General features: G+C 43.8%; 1 protein-coding gene across 1 annotated transcript in view; it reads right to left on the bottom strand.

The window, feature by feature from the left end:
* Positions 1-23,286, bottom strand: part of efnb1 (ephrin-B1) — a 66,209-nt gene that overhangs the window by 37,270 nt on the left and 5,653 nt on the right. Inside the window, exon 2 of the mRNA XM_033633237.2 lies at positions 1,754-2,031. Within this exon, the coding sequence (XP_033489128.1) occupies positions 1,754-2,031 (278 nt within the window). The remainder of the gene's footprint in view (positions 1-1,753; positions 2,032-23,286) is intronic.

Raw genomic sequence — 23,286 nt, forward strand, 5'->3', positions numbered from 1 at the left:
GAGAAGGACCCAAAGCTCACCAGAGAACCAGCCTCTGTTGTGTCTCCTGCTCTCCCAGCTCCACTGACCCATCCTGCTGAACCTGTAATTATCACTACAGTGAAGGGCGGCTCGACCACCAGCCCGGCTGAAACAAAGCAGCCGACCTCCAGTCCAGTGACAAGCTCTGCTGAGGTGTCACCTCCACCAGCTCCTCAGACATCTCCTACTGAACCTCACATTACGGATGTCCAGGACAAGGGGGACACAAATGAAAGGCCAAACCTGGAGGAGGGCCAAAAACCCACCAGAGAACCAGCCTCTGCTCCTTCAGTTTCATCGGCTCCTCTGGCCACTCCTTCTGAACTTGTGGTTATTGTTTCAGCGAACCCAGAGGTCAGAGAGAGGAGAGAGCAGGGCTTCTTCTGCAGGCCCTTTTAGTCTGTGCTGCTGCTGCTGTGTAGCCAGCCACACAGAAACTGAGTAACTGCCTCATATATAAATGCATCTGTATTAAATATAATAAATAATTCAAATTTAAAAATGAAATAATTATGGTCACGTGTCAAATTGTTTAAATGCTCTAGTGTTGGAAGGTATGAACACAGTTATAATTTGGAATATTTGTTTAAGTTACAATTTAATGCTGTGTAAATGAAACATTTTACGTAAAGTCCCAGGGCTTCTTTGTTGTCAGTGTTTCTCTTCTTGAACGCCATCTGCTTAGTCCACAGATACTGTTACAGGATACAACTTAAACTGCAAAACTATGATTCAATCATTTCCAATAATACTACATATAATAAGTTAGGATTATTAAATTATCCAGAATCAGGCTGTCTCTAAAAAGTACAAAAATCGAAGTGTGCACAGTGACTACATATTTTTTTGTAAGAGGATGTATTTAGAGACTTCACGACATGAAATCTAATAATACCACAAAGCAAAAATACTTACACATAAAGATGCTGCATTCAAAATCTTTTGCCTTTTTTTTTACAGGTCGGCAATTTACTTATAAAAATCTATGAATTTTCTAGGAAATAGCCACATAATTTGTACTGTACTGAGCAAAAATGGGAATTTCAAAGAATAAAGAGCTGCATTTAAATCCAAATACATATTCATTCACTATTTATTTATTATGTGAAACTTAAGTTTCCATTAAAGCTGAACTGTTTGCTTGCCTGTAGACTAATTTCACATTTATGCATATCCAGCTGACCTGCTGTGCACTGACTACAAGACTCTCTAAGTTACAGTAGCAATTAATTGGAAATAATTAAATGGAGGCGTACCAGCTGAGCACTCTCTCTGTTTTGCAAATAAGTTTTCTCAAGAAACTCATTGGAAAGTATTATTCTGAAATTAAAGTCCTGTAAAACAAAGTGTTACATAATCTTATGATAATACAGAATGGTACGTTTGTAGAAGTGCAAATAAAGACTGAAAGACAAGTACGTTAAAATTATATTTAAGTGGAGTAGTACTTTCGCAAATGTCAGTCAAGATTGTAGGTTTGTATCCTTAACTGACAGACAACTCTTCCTCCCTAAACGCCAACTTCCTCTGTGCCATAAGCAAGACACCTCACGCTCAGTTGTTGCTATGGAGCTGCTGCAGGCGGCCATTAAAATACAGTTTTAGCAGGAAACTCCCAGGTGTGACTGTGTGTAACTGAGTGTGAAGCAGATTATTACTCTTCACTTCTCTGCTTAAATGAAGGTTAAGAAGCTAAATATCAACAATAAATCATCTTTGAGGACAAACTTACAGGTGATGTAGTAGTTGAAGTTCCTCTTGAACTCCAGGCCCATGTAGTTGGGGCTGAACTCCTGGAATTTGATAGTGAACTTGATGTCCTTCTCAGGCTTGTTACAGTTGACCAGGACATTCGGATCGAGGATCGTACTGCAGCTCTCCGCCTGCTCCCTCTTCACCAGGTACAGCTTGTAGAACTCATAGTCTCTGCCTTGGTCCGCTTTGGGACAGATGATGTCCAGCTTGTCCCCAATGTCTGGGTAAATCACCAGGCCTTTTCCAGCCACAAACCTGAGGAAAGAGACAAAAAAAAAAAAGACTGTTACTAACACATAATAAAGGAAGTCTGGAGAAGCAGCCACATAATTCAACAACAGTTTATACAGTCTTAATATTTTGAGCTATAGGAGTTATGGGTTTATATTTGTCTGGCATGGGCTTTTAGGCAAAGCGTTGTTAATTTACCCCCACGAAAACGCTACATGTAGCAGCTTGACATTGTTCAGAGAACGGTGCGTTTCACACAAATCCTCTGAAGTTACTTCTCATACTTGGATCCAAATCAAAGCATACCAAAAGTTTGCAAGGAGGGAAACAAGATGGCCAGACACAAAATGGCTGCCGCAGAAACGGCTACAGATAGGATTACATCCAAAGAATGCCACTGATTCTTTTTTTCATATTTCTGGACTTCCATATAAGACCAGTGCTTCGACATAATATCTACACTGCCTCTGCTTCAGAAGTCCGAGTTTCTGGAGGAAAACAGCCCGCGGGGGTCAGGCGGAAGGTTAAGGCTTCCTGGTTCATCTTCCCTCTGCCATGATCATCTACTGAAGGATTAAGATAATCCATCTGGCCTTACTGTACCTCTCCACCTCGCCCTCTGCTGCCAACTCAATCAGATCAGCTCTTGTTCTCTTTTATTCACTAAAGGTGGGGAACAGGAGGAGACCCAGTGTGTGTGTGTAAGTGTGTGTGAAGAGAGGGGGCGGAGGGGTACACTGAGTACTTGCAGTGTGTTTGGGCAGTGGTGTGTGTGTGTTTATGTACGTCTGCATGTGTGTGTATGTGTGCGAGTCGGTCAGCAAAATGGGCTGAGGTTGCGGTCTGATGGGGGGGCAGACGGGCTGAATCATTGTTCTGGACTTGTTTGAGGCTTAAAATGTCAACATGGTTCAGCTCTGCTGTCCCAGTTAGCCAAGCATTAACCCAGACAGCCGGACTGACCACGGGTGTGTTTATGTACGAGTGTGTGTGTATGTGTGTGTGTGTTGTGGTCGCAGACAGCGAGCACAGCAGCGGGGCTATCTGCTAGATCTGCCCATGCCAGCGGATTTAAGCAGGATTTAGCAGCGCGCAATGCATTTGTTGTTCTTTCTGATCCCTCACGTTTTAACAAGACATCAGGGGCTGGGCCTCTCTCTGTCTCTCTCTGGCTCTCCCTTCTTTTTCTCTCAGAGTGTAATCTCACCTTATCTACAGCCCCTCATTTCATCATCACACACATCATTTCACCACTAAATAACTGACTCTTCAGACAGGCCCAGGGAAGGGAGGACTGTGATGCCTCCTGAAAGAGACTGATAGAGGAGTGTGTAAGTGTGGGGGGGGGGGGGGGGGGGGCTTATGATCACCATCCCTCCTCCTCTGATGTTAAACACTGGCAACCGGCCAGCCATTGTGAGAAACGATCATTTAAAAAGTCCCATTTTCTGAAGAAATACCCCCCATGAAAATGAACATGATTGGATTAAGGCCTTTTCAACATTCATGGCCATTCTTCTCGGACAGGGGCATTACCAAATAAATGACTTCATTCACAAAAGAGATAAATGCAACATGAAATTTGCAAAACGGTCAAAATCCTGTCCATCAACCCCCACTTTTTTTTCCAGGCTGCGTGTGATGTCATGAAAGCATGCGCGGATTGGACCTCACGTACAAGGCTTGGGAGCGGGTGAGACGTTATTTCCACGCTATTGTCTGATGCTCGTGGGGGTGACGGGAGGGGAGGGGTTGCACTAATTCAAGAGCCGAGAAGAGAGAGAACGCGGGGTATGCTTTGTCCTACCTCTCCTAACAATTTGCTGGTTTTCAGGAGCAACACTCTGCATGTGCTTGTGTGTGAGTGTGTGTGTGTGCGTGTGTGTGCATGTGATTATCAGCGTACATATGTTTTCATGCATGTGTGGGTGTGTGTGTGCGCCATGCCCGGGTACACGTGCGTGTGTCTATGAAGACACGGACACAATCAGCCTCTAATTGGATCTACAAGATGCATCAGTGAGGCATAAACAAGTTTCCATGGCAACATTAGGCTTTGTTGCTGACCACCCTCTCTCCTCCCCACCTTCCCTCCACACCCCCCCTTCCCCAATCTCAGCCCCCTCTATTTCTGCTCCCCAATCTCATTCCCTCTCGCTTTATCCTTCCCTCTCATTCACCTCCTCAACATTTCCCTCATTCTGTTTTCTCTCATCCCCCTCTCCATCATCCTCCCCCTCTCTCTCTCTACACTCACAAAAACACCTACAGAAAAACAAGCGAGAAACCAGAGGGAAAAAAGAAACACCAGGCAAACATCACAATTAGACCTTGATTTGTTTCACTCAACAAGTAGGTGTTTTCTATTTTCTGTTTCTTTGTAGGGAAATTGTTGGCAACTTCTTCTTTTTTCTCCAAATGTTTCATTTCAAAAGAATTAAAATTGCTTAAAAGCCCAGCTCTCAAATAAAACAATGAGCCTCACACCCCACTACTCAGTTTTACAAGCCATTTATTCCATTATCAAAGCGAGCCGCAACAATTTAGATGAATAATTAAGATTTCCAAAATCTTAATATCTTAATATCCCTGAAGGATTTAATCACAAGCTGGCCCCTGTCATTGATTCAATTTTCCGAGCAGGCCTCCGAGTTGGCGGTTAGATAGCTATCCTAAGTGAATTCTCCGCTTCTGTTTCCCAGCCTTTGTTAACTGTCTGCTATAATGAGGCTCTGGCTGCTGTGGAGGTCTGGAAGCGCCATCGCAGATGGGAAAGAAGCAACATAAAAGAAATAGGGCAGCAATTAGTGTTTAGCCCAGTTTAAAAGCCCTCCACTTGGCAAGCTGCGGCCCAGCTCCAGTCCAGGATGTGAAACTAAACTGGTGGGCTGGGACTTTGTCTCCCGTTTGTCTCTCTGTTGGCTTAATCAGCGCCACTCCGGTGCTACACACAGCCACGCAATGGAGAGGAGGAGACGAGTGACTGAAGATTATTGTACTTTTGAGGAGGTCGAAAGGGAAAGAAGGGGGGAAAAGGGAGGTTGAATTGCATCTTTCATTCATGTTGTCTGGAGACTTTTTAAAACCTGTTGATGAAAGAGGTTTGAGTGCACAGAGGAAGAGCCGTGCAGATACAAACGATGTTTCTGGGAAATGACCCTGAACGCGAGAGAACCTTTATTCCCCTCATGTCAAACGAGGTGGATCTGCCTGAACCAAACACAATAAAGAGAATCATTTTCAAAACAACCAAATGAGGTTGGTTTTGTTTCATCTGGATGGCTCCACAGCGTGCTCAATCCTGTAAAGAGCTTATACAAACAGGCCTACGCTACAGCACAGCGGAGAGAGAACAGAAAACAACTAAGCAGAGGGAAAGAGAGAAGAGAACCCCCTCCTCTCTCTTTTTACATTCCACTGGTGAATATGAGCACATGATCTCACATATGCTTCACCAACCCCCCCCCCCACCTCCTCATACACATACACACACACACGGATGTGAGAGCTCACAAAAGCACTGTGGGGTGCATCCAGCCCAACTTCCCAGCCACCCCTATTCAAGCGCCCTGCCCTCACCAACTTTCATATAAAACGCCGCCTACACTAAGGCCCACTCAAAGCCCCTTACAGAGCCTCAAACCAGCCCTTCCCCCCATGTTCTCCACCCCCGTCCAGTCAACTCAGGCCTCTGCCCCGAGCATTGCACTGGCAGGCAGCCTCGGCCCACTGAATGAAAGGACCCGAGACACAGGAACTGTGAGAGAAAGAGGCAGAAACGGCTCATATCAACAGAATGGTGTCAAATTGATTTGTTCCTCCTGAGCAGCAGCATGAACATGCTATACATATCAATTAAAATCAGTTATCTACTACCACGTATACAGGGCAGATTCATCTCCACCAGGGGAGCGTGCCAACAGCCTGGATGCAGGTAGTGCCTCTGTCTTGTTTCTGCAGCCCAGCGTTCAATCTTTCTCTCTTTTCCTCTGGCCTTGAGAGCACACAAGTGCGTCACGTAAAAACAAACACATACACACACACTCCACACACAATCATCACCACAACAGGTACTCTATTCCCTTTGCTATCAGCGTAGTAATTATCACGCCAGGAAAAGTGTTCCCTCACCAATTATCATTTCTCTCTTACATTTTTCACAAAAATCTGTGTTGCTGCCCCCCCCCCCCCAATATTACAAATGACACTTTCCATACGGCAGTCATATTTACAGCCGTTTCAATCAATGTTCCATAGGCTTGACAGATTTTATGGTTTCTCATGAAACATTACAGTAATTCACCCACACGACAAGGTCACGCTTAAGTCCGTAAAGAACACAAAGCCACGTTATGCAAAGAGTATTGTAGCTGAGCTCTTGTGTAACACATATAGCGGCAGGGATTTGAAGCTGATTCACTTGCCAGAGGCAGTCTACGTTTTGTGCAGTCGTAGGGTACAAACACATCCCGTACTCCTCCAAGTCAATCAATATTAAATAATTGTCTGCTAGCAGGGACTGTTTCAGCCTTAAACCGCTTTCAGATCCATCAAGATAGAGCCGCAAGCTCGCTGGGCCTCACAATGGAAACATTCAAACGGCAGCTTGTGAAATGGCTTCGCTCTTGATGTGTGGTTAAGATCCACTGAGCGCTGTTGACACAGTGTGATCATTTCATACTCGGGAGAAAGGCACGTATCATCAAACTGTCAGTGTGTTTGCACGGCTCCAGAAAAATTCGCCACATCTATGGTACTGTCGAGTCACGTGAGCTGTTGGCTGTATGGCAATCAGATCTGAAAACGGTTTGAAGCGTCTCCCTCTAGGTTTTAGGCGGCGCCACGGGAAGGTGAGCTGGTCATAGGTCTGTGCCCGCGGCTCGACCAGAGTGCTTGTATACATAGCTGGCTTCTGTCAGGCTGTCGCAGGGGCAGATGTTCTTGGGGAGGTCTGTCTATAAACACACACACATAAACACACGCCCCGCAGTGTACACACACCGATTTCCTCACATGTCAAACACAGTAAACAAGTCGCCTCAATGCTGGTGCAGGCCACACACACATAGGGAGCCACACGAACAAACACAAGGATCCTGAAATTAAGCAAAACAAGGTCCATCTGGCTCCAGGATTGTTTAGCAAAGCAGGAAGGATTTGACCCTTATTATAGAAAAGCAGGACCAACTCGCCAACGGGTAGTGGTATTGGATAAACTATAAACTTGATCCAAGTTGCATTTAAACTCCAGTGGGCCAGACTTGGCAACGGTGACTTGCTGAAAAGCAGAAAGCTCAGTATTTTCCCTCTGTGCTGTCCCCATTAGAGGGACATAAATGAAGATGTCAGCGGCAAAAAAGAGAGACAGAATATCCTGAATTCCACCCTGCAGAGAACTGCTTTTGTACGTGTGAACACAGACACCCTCTCTCTCTCACACAGACGCAGACAAACACACACTAGCTTCAGTTAGCTCAGTCAACAGGCTGGCATGCAGAGCAAATCAGATTCAGCGTGACTCATAACAGTTGCACACAGGCGAGTTGCAACACACACACTGATGAGCACGGCTGACACACACCTCTCATGCTCACCAAACAAGCTCAGTATGCTTGCCCTCGATCACTGTCACATGAGGGGCTAGCATCACACCATCAGCGCCCATAATGAGCTAACAAGATGACGCCCAGATGGCCTTGCCACGAGGAGGACAGAAGTGGACGTTGTTACTAGACAAACAGGCTGAAGAGGACTGTCGAGTGAGAGGAGTGTCAGAAGTCATTAGAGAGGAGAAAGAGCATAATCTGTTTCTTCTTATGGCCTCTGTGGTTTCCGTCAATGCTGAGCCCATCCCTCTCTAAGAGCAGGGGAGTTAAGCGAGCATGGGTGTATGCGGTTGTGATTGAACGTCATCCACGGTATCACTGACAGCGAGAGAAGGCCCAGACTGTTGCTCTCTGCCTCTCCACTTATTCATCCCGGATCCCAGGGACTGAGCTCTTCCAGCTGGAGAGCTGAGGGGTGAGGAGAAGAGAGGAGAAAAGACGAGAAAAAAAGAGGAGAGAAGGGGAAGATTTGGCTCGGCTAGACGAGAGTGTTTGGGTCAGTTTCAGCCCGAGTTTATCCCTCGTTCTCGGGGGTGCTCTGTGACCCAAACACACACAAATATCACTCCTCTTTCCCTAGTTCCTTCCTGGCCACGACACAACACATGCACAAACGCAAACACACACACACACAGCCAGCTGCCTCCCATCACTGAGGAGCAGCCACAGATGGGCTCTGCATGCTCCGTAAAGATCTCTCCACAGGCCCAGTCTACAGTCCCTGCCAAACCCGCCTGGCCCGAAACCCACTGTATGCGTGAGCGTGCTTGTGTGACTGTGTGTGCAGATATACGTGTGTCCATACATGCCTGAGTGGGTGAGGGTGTGTGTTGGTGTGCCAGACACCCCAAATGTGCCAGAGATGGTGTGTGTGTGTGTGTGTGTGTGTGTGTGTGTGTGTGTGTGTGTGGTGGGGGGGCTGGACAGTCGTAGAGAGAGGAATCCCCCAGGACTGCGAGCTGCAGAGCAGAGAGTCAAGAGCTGGACCAGGATGCAAGGTTGTAATCAGCGGCGAGCAGAGCAGAAGGGGAAAAAGCAGGAGAACCTCCCAGACGAACAATAGCATCTCTCACACTCACCCAGTTGTGTTCCGCTCCCACTTGGGGAAGCGAAGAAGAAACTAGAGAGAAACAGAATCCTAACCATTATCAAACCCACGCAGCTTGCCCGGGTTGTTACCCAGCAGCCATTTTCTGCTCTGTATCTCCAACCTCATCAATAAGCCCTCAGAGAGCATTTCTCAGAAAAATCCGCCCTTTAATGTTGCTACTCAATCAGCACATCACATGTACTAATAAACACACACAAGCACATACACACTGCTCCATATTATACACTAGTTATTTAAATTCTGCTTGGCTTCGATAGAGCCAGTCATGGTTAAATTCAATTTTCAACAATTGCCCTCCTATCTCAGCATGGTTAAAAATTACTCGAGGGACCACAGTTTTAGACTGAATAATGAAGCAAAGTGAAAAGCTCATTGAGGATGAGAGACAGGCTACGGTTCGTGGCTAAAGTTAGCTAATTTTTTAAAACTCGTGCTCGGAATGAGTCAGCTCTCAGACACACTGGTCGGGGAGTAGGTTGAGTTGCCGTGCTCAGCAGTATTTTGGCACAGACACATCTGGGAATCAAATCAGGGAGTGATCAGCCACAAGACATCTCCCAAACAAACCTGACACCCATTACTAATGAAGTTTTTCTACTTCGACATTTTGGGTAATGCAATTCGCTTTCTTGCCTAGAGTTAGATGAGAGGATTGATACTGCTGTCATATCTGTTCGGTAAATATGAAGCTGGAGCCAACAGCTGGTTAGCTTAGCTTAAAGAGCAAAAGAACAAAAAACAAGGGGAAACAGCCCGCCTGGTTCAGCCGGAAGGTAACAAAATCTAACCAGCACCACCCAGTAACACTGATATGTGTCATTTTTACACTTTGGTTTTTGTAGGGATTAAACAAACAAGATATAACATGATCATTAAGTAAGCTTTAGAGGTGCTGATTGGCAGAATTTGCCTTCTTTGGACAGCTACCATTCCTATTTCCACCCTTTAAAGGAATACTTCATCCTCCAAATGACCATTTCTCTAAAAATAACTCACCCTGTGTGAATTTGTGAAGGAAACTTTGTTTTTCTTGCACACTTTTGATGAACGAAAAATCAAAAAACACAGAGAATTCTTTAAAATCTAAATGAAAGGGTTTCACATTTAAACTCTCAAAACACCATACAGTCCTATGTATCCAGTCGCATGCTCAGTACTTCCCAAACAAAACTTTATTTTTCTCGCATGCAACCTTGGTGAACGAAGAATCCAAAAACAGAAAATTCTTGAAGTTGATGTAAAGGGGGACCAGCTGCATTTATGAACAGCAAATCCATATCAAAACATCCATTTACAAACTGTCACACAACACATGCAGTGTAATCCAAGTCTAATTTGTCCAGTTATGTGCTCAGTACTCCCCAAACAGACAGCCCGTTCTGACTGAAAAATAAACTTAGCAATGCTCTCCTCAAAGCCAGACTCACTGACATTAACAAAAACAGTAATTTTACCTCACTGAACATGGGAGCTGCTGGTCTACTGCTGGATTCAGTAAAGTCACACAATAACACAAACAAATTACGGATCAAGGCAGCAGTAGACCAGCAGCTCACATGTTCAGTGAGGTAAAATTACTGTTTTTGTCAATGGAGTCTGGCTTTGAAGAGAGCATAGATAAGTTTAACTCTCAGCTCAGTTCCCTGTCGGAAAGGGCTGTCTGTTTGGGAAGTACTGAACATATGACTGGACAAATTAGACTTGGGTTACACTGCACGAATTGTGTGACAGTTTGTAAACAGATGTTTTGACATAGATTTGCTGTTGATAAATGCAGCCCCCTTTACACCAACGTATAAAGAATCTTCTGTTTTTGGATTCTTCGTTCACAAAAAAGGCATGCAAGAAACAAATTCAATGTAACATAGGTGAGTAATCTATATACAAACAGTCATTTGGAAGGTGAAGTATTCCCTTAAGTTAAACTAAGCTAATTGACTACTGGATGTAGTTTCAAATTTAGCATACAGATACGAGAGTGGTACCTCATCTCGCACCCAGAAAACCATTTCTGATAGAAATAACATGATATAGATGCATGAAAGGATATTTACTTTATGCCTTCCCCCACCTGTCATAAGCACAGGTTGTGCTACAGAAAGATTTTGGGTTTGTCTCCTTCAGAATATAGAATGAACGGCTTCCAGTTTAAAATTTATAGCAACACTTTATGATCAAAGGGGAGCTGAATCGATATTTTACGAGTCTGTATGTTGTTAACAGGTGTTAATATGACACAGCTACAGAGAGTCTGGGATACTGGAGAGAAACCAAAGCCTTCCTGGAAGAACAAAGGGAAGACATGGCGCGCAGAAAGCAAATCAATCAATCTCTGCCAGAACACGTCTGGCTTTGACAGCACGGTTCTGAACCCAGGAGTAAAAGATAGCGCGCAGCAAAGTTCAAAATACTTCCATTGTTCATCTGTCAGTGTGAGAGACAATTGCAACGGAGAGGGAGGGAAAATACTAACACAATATTTATCTTGCGTCCCCCTTCCCTCCTGACTCACTCTTTTTTAATGTATTCCTGCTATTGTGAGGAGTACTGGGAGATGGATGGGTAGAGGAGTCCGGTAGGTGATATGTGTCTGCTACAAGCACAGTGCAGTCACTCACACATTTCCCCTGTCTCCAATCTCAAGCTACGGCAATAATTCAGTCACCAACAAACAGGGCCCAGGTTTTTTTTTGTGGCATTTCAATTGTCGGTGGCTGGTGGTTTTTCTTCTGCATTGTTCTTGAAACTGCTTCCCTGGGAAACTGGGAAAGTCAAACAGCTGACGAGATGTCACCTCATGAACTCTCTCCTCAGTTTCACACACTCACAAACAGCCACGTCGGCGATCTGACACACACTCTCCCTCTCAAGCATTCTCTTTTTTCTCCGCACACACACACACACACACACACACACACAATTCTAAGGATCTCTCATCAACTGCTTGTCAAGCTCAACGGCACACAGCGCTGTCTAAACAGGCCGTAGAGCCGCAGCTTCTCACATGCATCTGACTGTTGCCTTTCAAGGCTGGTGACATTTGATCGTATCACTTCAGACATGTGAGTCTTGTGATGGCTTCTGGCCTTCCCTTCGTTCACAAGTCATGGTGAAAAACTCACAGTAAATCTGAGGGATTTCCGTCAAGTGTGAACACATTCCTTTTAACTTTTTCATTTAGCCTACAGCGGCAAGAGTTTGAGAGAACGTGTGTGGTGCAATAAATTTGAGCTTTTACAGTTATTTTCCCTGTAGCGATACCTGTTTGCTGTGCATGTCCGTACCTGGGCCTCACACAAGCCTGTTGTGACTGGTCACGCGGTGCTATAAGGGGCGCGTGTATGACCTGAGGAATTATCCTGTGTTCCAACAGGGACATATGCATGCATGAGCACACACACATGCGCATTCTTGCATGTGCATGTACGTTATACACACACATTCTTTAAAAGCCAACAGTAGCGAAACAAGAGAAGATAGGCCTCTCTGTGTGCGACTGACAGAGTGAATTACACGGTGAGCTAAAACACTGGCTTCCTGTCTCACACAACAGCACTGGATGGCTTTCAGATGGATTTCGCCGAATCTTGTACAAACAGTGAGTCAATAATGGGGTAATGGCCAATCACTGAGGAAGAACAATTCACCAGTGATTTGCGGCGAAAATGTGTGTTTAGGGCACTTTGCACCACAGTCTGTCACCCAGCCATAACAAGGGCGCACTGCCAATAGGTTCCATTTGCGGGGTCTGACAGCAGATCTGCGTGCACGTATCTGAATATTCCTGAGCCTCTAATGTGCGACTCCTTATACCTCATCGCAGACAGGCGTCTAAAAAAAAAAAAAAAAAAAAAAAGAATTCCCACTGATGAAAAGCTGATAATTCTGTCTCTAACGATTCAGGAAGCCATGAAATCAATGACAAATTTGTGTTATGAGCAAACGTACAAGACATTTTAATCCTTCAGCACTTTGCCTCAGATATTTATGTCTGTCGCCCGCGCTTTCATTATCATAAAGCGTGTTTAATATTTCTCAGCTGTGTGAGAGGACCGCCACACTACAGATGATTGAGTGCACTAGATTTAGTGGCTCTCTCTGTCTCCCCTTCTCTTTCTCCAGCTGTGTCCACGTACTTCAGGACCTATACACACGACCGAGTCGGCCGAGAGAGAGGGCAACAGGGAGAAGGAGAGAGGGAGGGCAGGGGGAGGAAGCACTGTGCAAGCACTGAGGACATGGTGCCAACCAGAGAGGCCCACCGTGCCTCAGTCCCATCTCTCCAGCTGAGGGCTTTGATTCGCCTGATTGTCTCCAATATTGAGACACACAATAAACACAACACTTGGCGGCCATTTGCAATTCTAATCAGTCGCTCTCAACTGGCCTGGACAACCCAGCTACAGCCCTCTGGGATATCACTCATCTGACTGCAAAATAATGACACAATCATCGCCATGGCTACGCTCCTACTGCATCCCATGAGCGGCAGCACGGGGAGGATATTAATACACAGGAGTGCTCTGAGGACTAAATGAATTAGCCAGGAGATTAGCTAGATACCAGGTTAATGAATGTGCCACGCAGGCAACTTTTCCTGTCTAGCATTTGGGGAGTGTTCGCACCTCCCTCCCCCCCAAAATCACTAGCGGCAAGCAGGCGAGCTAGCAGGTCCACACCTGCTTCTGCAGGGCGTGCTGCAACAGGATTTCAATAAACCATCTTCTTTCAGTGTGAAATTCCGCCTATGTAAACTTAGGTTGATTGTTTCTTGATAAGGCAGCAAGTTGCAAAATTCCACTATCTGATTGTGACATGCAGTAAAGTTACGATAAACCAGCATGCAGGTCGTGATATGATCGTTATCCACCAAAAGCCTTTACATGCTGGACAATGTGAAACAGTTTGTTTGCTGAATGTTAACAATCATAAATCAATGTAATTTAAGACATGTAAGATAAACTGAAAGATAAAGCTTTATCTTTAACAAACTGTCCCAAAATTATACATCTGTGAATAATGAAAGCCCATCTGTTGGCTGTTCCGGTGCTGTTTTCATTGACTTGACAACATGATGGTAATAGATGCTTGCAGATAAATGAGAGCAAAGTGACATGCAATCATCCACGTTTTAGTGGCCTTGATGTATTTGCTTTAACAGTCTCCCGGAAGATGAGAAACTCGCATTTATTTCAGAAAAATAACAGGCACATCTTATGAAACTCGCTATTTGACTTGCAAATTATTCAGATGATTCATAAACAGCGACCATGCTCGCCTGCTTTCGTTTTCCAAGCGAGCACGAGATCACGCCTGTAAGTCCAAGTGTGTGTGTCGGCGCTTGTAGAGGCATGTGAATGACAGCCTGTCAGTGAAAGAGATGTCATTATCTGGCTGATGTCTGTATGAGTTGTGACCGGGGGCAGGGTCACATCGCTAGCGGGGAGCCAACACTCTGCGGACAGGAAACATTACTTTCTGATTTCCCACTAGAGGGGAAACACTCTTGTCACAATCTGCAATGCCACTGTTTGACCTCCTCTGGAGGTTACTGCAATGTGCGCGACAAAAAAAAAGTATGTCTGAGTGAAGCACACTCATGACAATAGCATGAAAGATACTTATCTCCAAACCTTTTTTTACCACAGCTATTTCTTTAAAACAACATAGTGAGGATTTTTTTCTTTGTTCAAAAGGCCTTGGAGAGAGGAGTTTTTACAAACCTCTCCCCTCCCTGTCCTTAGCCTTTGACTTTTTCTGTGTAACAACAATGCAGGGGGTTTTAGTTCAGTGTCCTGCAGTCGATCTGTTAGGGCGCTGATAAGAGAAGCTGATGGATAGGTTTAATCAGCCGAGCCCAGGGATCAAGACCACGAGACAGATCAATCAAATGCTGCGTGGTTTATAAAAGAAACAGCTTTTATCAGTGTCACAGGGGTCTCTGCCTCCGCTTTTTTTCCACTGGGGGAAGAAACAAACATTAGCACGGTAAACCTAATGTAAAAAACAGAGAATGCATCTTAGGTACATGTGTTTAAAGCTCCACTAACTAACGCAACTAACTGACTGAAAAACAATAAGCCAAATTGAGTGAGGAAAAAAAGCGCAGCAGAAATGAAAAGGGAACATCTGTAATCACTATACAGAGACTATTAAACTCCTAACTCTCCGACAAAGCATAAAGCTAAATGTCCCTGGTCTCTAACGTAGTAAACACCTCCTGACATAAACTGAAATGAAACTCCGACTAAACCCCCTCTGAAACATAAAAACTTAACTGAAACCGCACTGAAATCAAAAAAGAACACAACAGACAGACAAGGGGGAAAAAAAGCCAAAAACTATTGACACTAAACAAACAATACATCTCCATATAAGAGAGTGCCGGGCGCTGTTCTAACTAGGACACCGTGTTTTTTTTTAATACAGCAGCTGCCTTCTGAGTCTTAAAAGCGGCTTCTTATCAGAGAATTTGAGTGACAAGTCTATTCTCTGCTTACAATCTCGGCTCATGATTGTAAAAGACAGCTACACATGTCCCATCCAATCCAAGACAAATTAGTTGCTCTTTCTTTCCTCCCTTGGATGGGAGATCTTATCCAGGCGGACATGCTTAAGTTGTCAGTGGGTTTCTAAAACCCATATTGAACAGCATATTGACTGATGCAATCGTGGAGACACACATCATTAGGCTCATTAACAGTGAATGTAAAAGGGGAGGACGGCCTAACTGGTGTAGCGGGAGTCTGTGTCTCCTCTGATAACACTCGCTTTTAACAAGCAGAGCGCGGGCAAGATGCAGGCTGTCGGTATTAAAATGAAATGTGTGTGCATGTGTGTGTGTGTGATATGCGTGCTAATAAATAGCTTGTTTGACATGATGCTATTCTCATTCGCACAGTTTGCTCTGTGATAACCGGGCGGATTGTGGCCTCGTAAAGACGCTCCATGTGTTGTTTTAGGAAGCCATTACAAACTGGGCCGTCTCCATTACAAGGGCTATCTGATCATTATTACCGCCATCTGTAAAGCACACTCAAACCTTAGTCTGCCAGCCACAGCTGCACACACACACACACACACACACACACACACACACACACACACACATCCACACTACCTTCCGCTGTGATATATATATGTGTGTGTGTGTGTGTGTGTGTGTGTGTGTGCATCCAAACGTGACACAGCGGCTGTTCCCCCATCACATTGCGGCTTTCAGGTCAACACATTTTTGGTCTAGCCTACTTAAGCAACACCGAGTTGAGCTGCACAATCCCGTTGAAGCAGCCGACTTGCAAGTCTCTTTGCGAGGCCGAACCCCAACACCCGTGCAATGCAATCGCAATCTTTCCAGCCAGAACTGCCCGCACCCTTCAAAGGCTCATCACAGGACGCACATCTAATGCAGAGAGAAGGCCGGTTAAAGCCTCAGCCAGGCTCACTGCTTTGAAGCGACTGCTCCAGCCCCTCCAATAGGAGCCAAATCATTTCCCTTCCCTCTACCATTCCATTGTGTGAGAGGTGCACCAGGCGGCTCTATTTGGTGGCCGCATGTGAGGCGCCTTCAAGGATCACGCCACTCCATTCCAGAGCAGGGCCACTACAGGAAATGAGACTCTCCCGGATGCACAGGGGCTTCTCGACAATAAATATATTCATGCATTCATGTATATTTCAAATAAGAATTTGACTCAGCCCGCATAATGCACATGCAAGGTTCCCCGACTTTCAGATTCTTGACATGCATGAGGTGCTACAATCAGAAGTGTATAAATAAATCAGAAAATGCAGCAAACAGAGCTACTAAAAGCAGCAACACAGGCCTGGGCCCGGCGCGGCAGAAAGGACTCGCAGAGGTTTGTCTGCAAAGAAAAGCTTTCATCTCAGAGACAGGAGAGGAGAAGAGAGGAGTGATGTGGTGGAGGTTCGGGCTGTCATGTTTCACAGTGGGGGACTTGAGAGACAGATGAGGAGAATAGCTAAAAGTAGTCAAAGTTTTCAGTTGCAGGGGGAAAAATGGGAGATGAGACAGCAGAGCACGGAGAGAGCGCCACACATTAAGATTAGCAAGTTAAAATCACAGTGTGAAGTATTATATTACAGAGCCTTTAGAGGACAAGCTACCACGGTTACTCATTAAATCGAGTCAACGCAACGCCTTCGGTCTTATTCTCTGCATAGTTCATAAAGTGAGCAGGGAGAGGTTTAGGATATTGTGTTTGCTTTAGCAGACCTTCGCTCCTATTTCCAATATCGGGGAGATGAGAGGCTTCCATGGCCAAGCACATCATGGGGGAGAATAAACACACATCTGATGGGAAACATGTGTGTGGGAGATGAAACGGCCTCCCTCATATGAATGAGGATGAAATATAGACCTGTGTCCTGCTGAGCTCCAATCACGGCCGTAAGAACTCGGCGTGGAGGGGAAACGGCAGACCCCCGACAGACTCTCTCACTCAACACACACACACACACATACACACACACACAGACAAGCTGCCAATATGGCCATTCTGGAGCGGATTCATGTGGAGGCCAGAGTCTGACAGTGACATCTCCATTCACTCTCGAATTCTTTTTCTCTTCCCAACATGCATGGACACACACACACACACTCACACAGAGCCAGAGGCCATGGGAGGAGGAGCAGCGCCGGGGCATAAAAAAGCCTTTCTCCCTGCCGTGGGTCTCTGTGGGGTTTAGCATGGCATTATGGGAAGATTAGACTTTAGAGTGCTCTACTATCTGATGTCATTGTTGGTTTTACGTTGTCTGGTTGGCTTGTGGAACTCGGACCTGATGGCAGGCACATTTCCCCTCCAAACAAAATGCTCAGTTGTGATTGATTGCAGGTTCCTATTGTATCTGTCTGGTATGGCTCTATTGGAAGAGGAATTAGTCAGACAAAAACGCATGGAAAACGCTCCACATCTGACTCCATCAATCAAGTCAGCAATCAAAATAATTCAATTAAGAGACTTAAATCCCGCTGGCTTACGAGTCCCTGCTCCAATAGCCCAGAGACAAACTCAATTTACTGACAATCCATACATGATAGCATTAACTCCACTTTAAGGCTCAAATCTTTTTCCATTACTTACATTTTCTAAATATCAAGGGAAATGCAAAGGAAATAGCTGAGTTATACTGTTTACTTAGAGAGAGGACTACTCGGAAAAAAATTAAATAAACAAGAGCAACTCTGAATACATAATAAAATTGCAGACAGGCTGTCCAGACAACTAAACTAATTTGCAAGTTGTTTAGAGGGACCCATTTGCAAAACACAGAAACTTTAGAAATGTTTTTTTTATAGATCTGCTAAATGGCCGTGCATCAGAGATGCAGGATTGTGGAGAGACTGGGAGAGGGAGGTTTGCTGAATATGTGTGTAATTGTCTTTTTCCCCCCGTTTCCGAGGTGTGAAAGGGAATGCAGGGTTGCACTGGGGTGTCCCAGGGAGAGGCGATTGAAGCGTCAGTCACAGCTGCCACACAGAGCCCCGGCGCGCAGCAAATCCCAGGCCCGGCCCTCGTGGGCGGAGGGGCCGGGGCCGGGCCTGGGAGCAGCGGGAGTCCCATAGGCCTTTTCTTCCAACTCCTCTCACCAGCACAAGGGGGACTGGGATCACGCTGGGAGTTTGCTTAGAAAAGGCTGAGCCAAGACTTGGCAGAATGGGTTAACGGAGGCATGCACGCACACTCACTAACACACACTAACTCGAACGCTTTTTGGGCTGTCTGTCTTGCCTGTGGGCATGGTGGGAAAAAGATGAAGTAGGGGGAAAAAAAATCTGAGATAAATCAAACTTCCAGTTAACATCTAAAAAAAATCAGGACACACATTTATAGAGACACACACACACACACACACACACATAAAATAAGAATGGGACTTCTCAAACAAGATTACTGGAGAAACGAGTGGTTTTTGCTTGATGCCTGGGGAGCCTAATAGTGGTAAAGTCCCGAGGATTATACTCTGTGCCATTTCCATGCTTGCCCTAATAGTCTCCATGTCCTGCCTCTGTATGCCATAGATGGATTATGATGCTTTATAATTAACATGGGGGAGGGGGGATTGTTTCAGACCGCCCATCTGCCACACTGACACACTTACAGGGGGTATCCCTTGGGAAAAGGGGGCCGCTACCACACTATTCCATTACTTTATCATTCTATCATTCTATTATCCTACCACTCCATTCAATTACACTGTCACTCCATTAGTGTACTCATAACAGTGAACAAAGCGCTCCATGATGATCATTAATGATATGTTCAGAGCTGGTTGGGTATAGTCATGCCTCATCCCGTCTCTACTTGTAAAATATTATCTGTTACAAAAGTAAAGCTCACTTTAGTTCCACTTAAGAAGCCACGGGCAAGTGATTCAACAGTTCCCATGGGAAATTTTAATTATACTATATTATATTATATTATATTATATTATATTTATCTTGAGTGACACTTAATTCTTTCTGGAAGACAAAATAATATTTTTTGTAGAACATAAAACCTCATTTTTGACTATGGAAAGTTTGACACAAGTTTGGCAAAGAGGTCCACTTGTTTGCTTTTTTCAGAGCTTTCAACCACGTCATGGTCTTCCTCCGCAGATGGACTTTGCTTCATGAGAAGACCAAAGAAAGTTGGTAAAATTACTGTTACGGTTAGTAAATGAATCTCGAGTTAGGATTTGTTCTGTTTTTTGGGTCCACAGTGCTTTTTGTAGTTTTTTAGATGCAGCTGAAAGCTCCAGGAAAGCAGCAAAAATTAGTAGCAAAGCTAGTAAGTTAACATTGAGTTTGTTTTTTTTGTTTGCTTTTGTTCTGGAGTCTATTTTACTAACGTAATTTTGAATTCAGAGTTAAAAGTTACTACCAATCTAGTAAGTGGTATGTAGTACTATGTAGTACTACTATTTTTTTGTCTAATCTACTTCTTTTAGTGTTTGTAAATCATTAAAAGTACTGAAAAAGCTGAAAAAAAAAATCACTAGAAACACTAGTAAGTGGACCTGAGTTAAGATTTTTTTTCTCCAATATACTTTTTGCAATTTTGTGGATGCAGTTAAAAGCTCCAGAAAAGGTGAATTAAAATACTAGTAAAACTAATAAGTTGACCTTATGTTGAGATTATTTTGTCTAATATATGTTTGTAGGTTAAAAGCGCCAGAAAAAGCTTGATATGTTTCTACTAAAGCCAGTAGGTGAACTGAAAGTTAACGGTAAGTGGTAAGTAGTACGTTTTTTTATTTTTTTTTTTTTTGTTAGACCTACTTTTTCTGGTTTTGTAGACACGTTAAAAGCCAAAACACTTAGTAGTGGATAGTAAGTGGACTTTTAGTTAAGATTTCTGGTCTAATTTGGTCTGATCTAACTTTTGTAGGTTGAAAGCTCCAAAACAGCTTGAAAAGTTACCACTAAAGCCAGTAAGTGGATTGAGAGTTAATGTTGTGGTGCAACTGTGAAAGTATTAGGAAAGCTAGTAAGTTAATCTTGAAATAGTTTTTTGTTTTGTTTTGGGGTTTATTTCATTGTAATTGTGTGCATACAGTTGAAAGATACAACTAAAACTCGTAAGTGGTATGTAGTACCTTTTTTTTTGTCAGACATACTTTTTGTAGTTTTGTAGACATGTTGAAAGCCAAAATGCTTGTCAACACACTATTAAATCTAGTAAGTGGACTTTCAGTGAAGATTTTTGGTCTAATTTGGTCTGATCTAACATTTGTAGGTTGAAAGCTCCAAAAACACCTTGCGAAGTTACTACTAAAACCAGTAAGTAGACTGAGTTAATGTTGAGATGCTACTGAAAGCTCCGGAAAAGGTTAAAAAAAATGATTAGTAAAGCAAGTAAGTTACCTTGAGTTAGTTTTTTTGTTTTGTGGTGTACTATATTGTTGTAATTTTATGCATACAGTTAAACGCTATTACTATAACTAGTAATGTATAGTCGTATGTGTAGTTACATTTTTTTGTCCTACTTTTTGTAGTTTCGTAGACACACTGAAAGCCAAAAAGCTAGTAAACACACTATTAAATCTAGTAAGTGGACCTTTAGTTGGGATTTTAGGTCTAATTGGGTCTGATCTAACTTTTGTGGGTTGAAAGCTCCAAAATTAGCTAGTAAGTGGACTGTGCTCCAGAAAAAGTTCATAAAATCACAAGAAAAGCTCGTAAGTTAACTTTGAATTTGTTTTTTGTTTTGTTTTGGAGTTGAAAGCATCAGAAAAAGCTTGAATAGTTACTACTGAAGTTCGTAAATGGACCACGAAACTATTTTTTGTCACACATTTTTTTGTAATTTTGTAGATGTGATTAAAAGCCCTGGAAAAAGTTAATAAACTACTAGTTAAATTATTTGTAAAGTTTGCAGGTAGATTTTGAGTTGTTTTTGTAATTTTGCTCCACTGCACTAAAGACATGAAGAAAAAGTTGTCTACACTTGCATTATAATTTAATAACCTGAATTTTTCATTAAAATGATGACATTTTTTACTTATTAATAAGCATGCACGCCTTGCCCTATTCCACCCTGTGTTTGTTGGGATCCCTCAGCCCCTTCCCCAAAGTCCTGGCACACTAAATTCAAACCTCCCCACAAAAGTCTTTGGAGTGCCACAAACTGGGGGAAACAGATCCCTTGCTGCCTGTATGTCGGTGACAACTCATGACGTCTTAAAGAACTTGTAGTACAGCTGGCTGTTAAGGTTGCCTGCCCGCTGTTTGGGCCTGGCATCTGATGAGGTCTGCCTCCACAGCACAGAGGGGTTCTCTGAGAAAGAGTTAAGTCTATGAGGTCAGTCCAGAGGAGGAGGTTACGAGTTCCCGAGTCGGAGCCGCAGGGGTAATGGTTTTAGAGATGGCTGTCACACAGATCCGTTCCACTGTCCAACACCGCCGCTGATCTCCACCAATCCAAGTCCGCTCGCTTTTCAATCGCTCAACTTTCTCTCCCTGTCCCCCTTTCTTCTTTTCTCCCTCGCTTTCCCCCTCGCACTGACACATGGAAGTAATCTGGGAGCTCTACGCTGGACTGAAAGGATGTGTGGTTGAGCCCAGGGCTGCATTTCAACGCTCTACATTAGCTTCCTTTCCTCTCCTGTTTAATCCCCTTATTTTCAACTGCTCTTATGTAAAAGAACTAAGATGGCAAACAAAAGGCAGACTTTTCCCCGCTTTTGCCCAACTTTTTTTCCCCCCACTTCCTGTAACTCTGCATCCCTATATTTTCGCTCGATTCAGCTGAAGCGCAGGCGAGGCAATGAGAAGAAATCTTAAGGGAAGCTTTCCAGCGCCTGTGCCTCTGCTTGGCAGAGCTGGAGCTGATGGGAACTTCCCGGTCGCTGCCAGCCAGACCTCCGTCTAATGAAGCCGGGTCGCTAACAGCCTGTAAGGCAGCCACTGTTCAGCCACTCCACACTCGTCCACCGCTCAGCCCTCGACACTTTCACAGGGGCACACTGGCACGCTTCTAACACTTCCTTAATGCTCCTCTGTGGCTGGACAAAGAACAATAGCACACCGACATGCACTCTCAAGCACTCATTCACTTCCATAAGCTTATACTTGTCCCTTTCATATGAGATTTAGTGTCCTTTAATTGTAGCATGAACACATAAATTGAGAAAAATAAACAAAACTTGTATTGATTTGCAATTTATTGTACAAAATAATTGGATTTTTAAATTACAGCACAGCATATCCCACACTTTGTGTTTGTTTTGGCACACTTCAGTTCATGTGGTTTCATTACTGAAACAATTATGTCGAGGAGCACAAAGTTTCAACAAGGTTGTTAATAGTTTTCTGTGACTCACAGCAGACAACCAAAGCCCTTGTCTGACACGCCTATGTTAGGGCTCCAAACTCTGGTTCCCAAGATTAATTGTCTGCTCTCGGGCTGTAACGAACAATTATTTTAATTATCGATTTATTTGACAATTACTTTATTGGTTATCTGATTACCCGTGACAATTTCTTGGAGTTATTATTTCAAAAGCATATAAAACAGAAACGTGGGAAATTCTCACATTATGTGGGCAATATATATAACTACATATATACGATGAGAGAATAGAAGTTCATCAGTTGTCAGAGATTTTTCTATCTTTATATTGTGAGATCTGGTTGCATTAGGTTGTATTAACTGGATTGTGCATCAGTGTGATGAATCTGTCAGGTGTTTAAGTCCTTGGATAAACCTAAGAAGTCCTCAGACATTCCTGTCTGGCTTATTTAGTCATAAACAGTTTCACAACTGAGTTTCTAGAAAATGTAATATAACAATGTGACATTGTGATGTGTTGTAGTGTACATATGTGTACGTTTCATTTCAGCTATGAGAGGAGATACATATGAAAGAAGGGGTTTAGGGGTCGTGCAATTGGGTGAGTTTTTATACACAAATTTGTGTCTTTTTTTATTGTAAATGTCTTTATTTTGTTAACATAAAAGTCCACTGCTACTTTCATGTTTTTATCTGGGGAGGTGGTGGGGTCAAACCCACGTTATCAATGTTGAGGTGTCCTCTGCATCCCTCACAAAATCTA

This window comes from Epinephelus lanceolatus, chromosome 7 (assembly GCF_041903045.1).
Source record: "Epinephelus lanceolatus isolate andai-2023 chromosome 7, ASM4190304v1, whole genome shotgun sequence".
NCBI lineage: Eukaryota > Metazoa > Chordata > Actinopteri > Perciformes > Serranidae > Epinephelus > Epinephelus lanceolatus.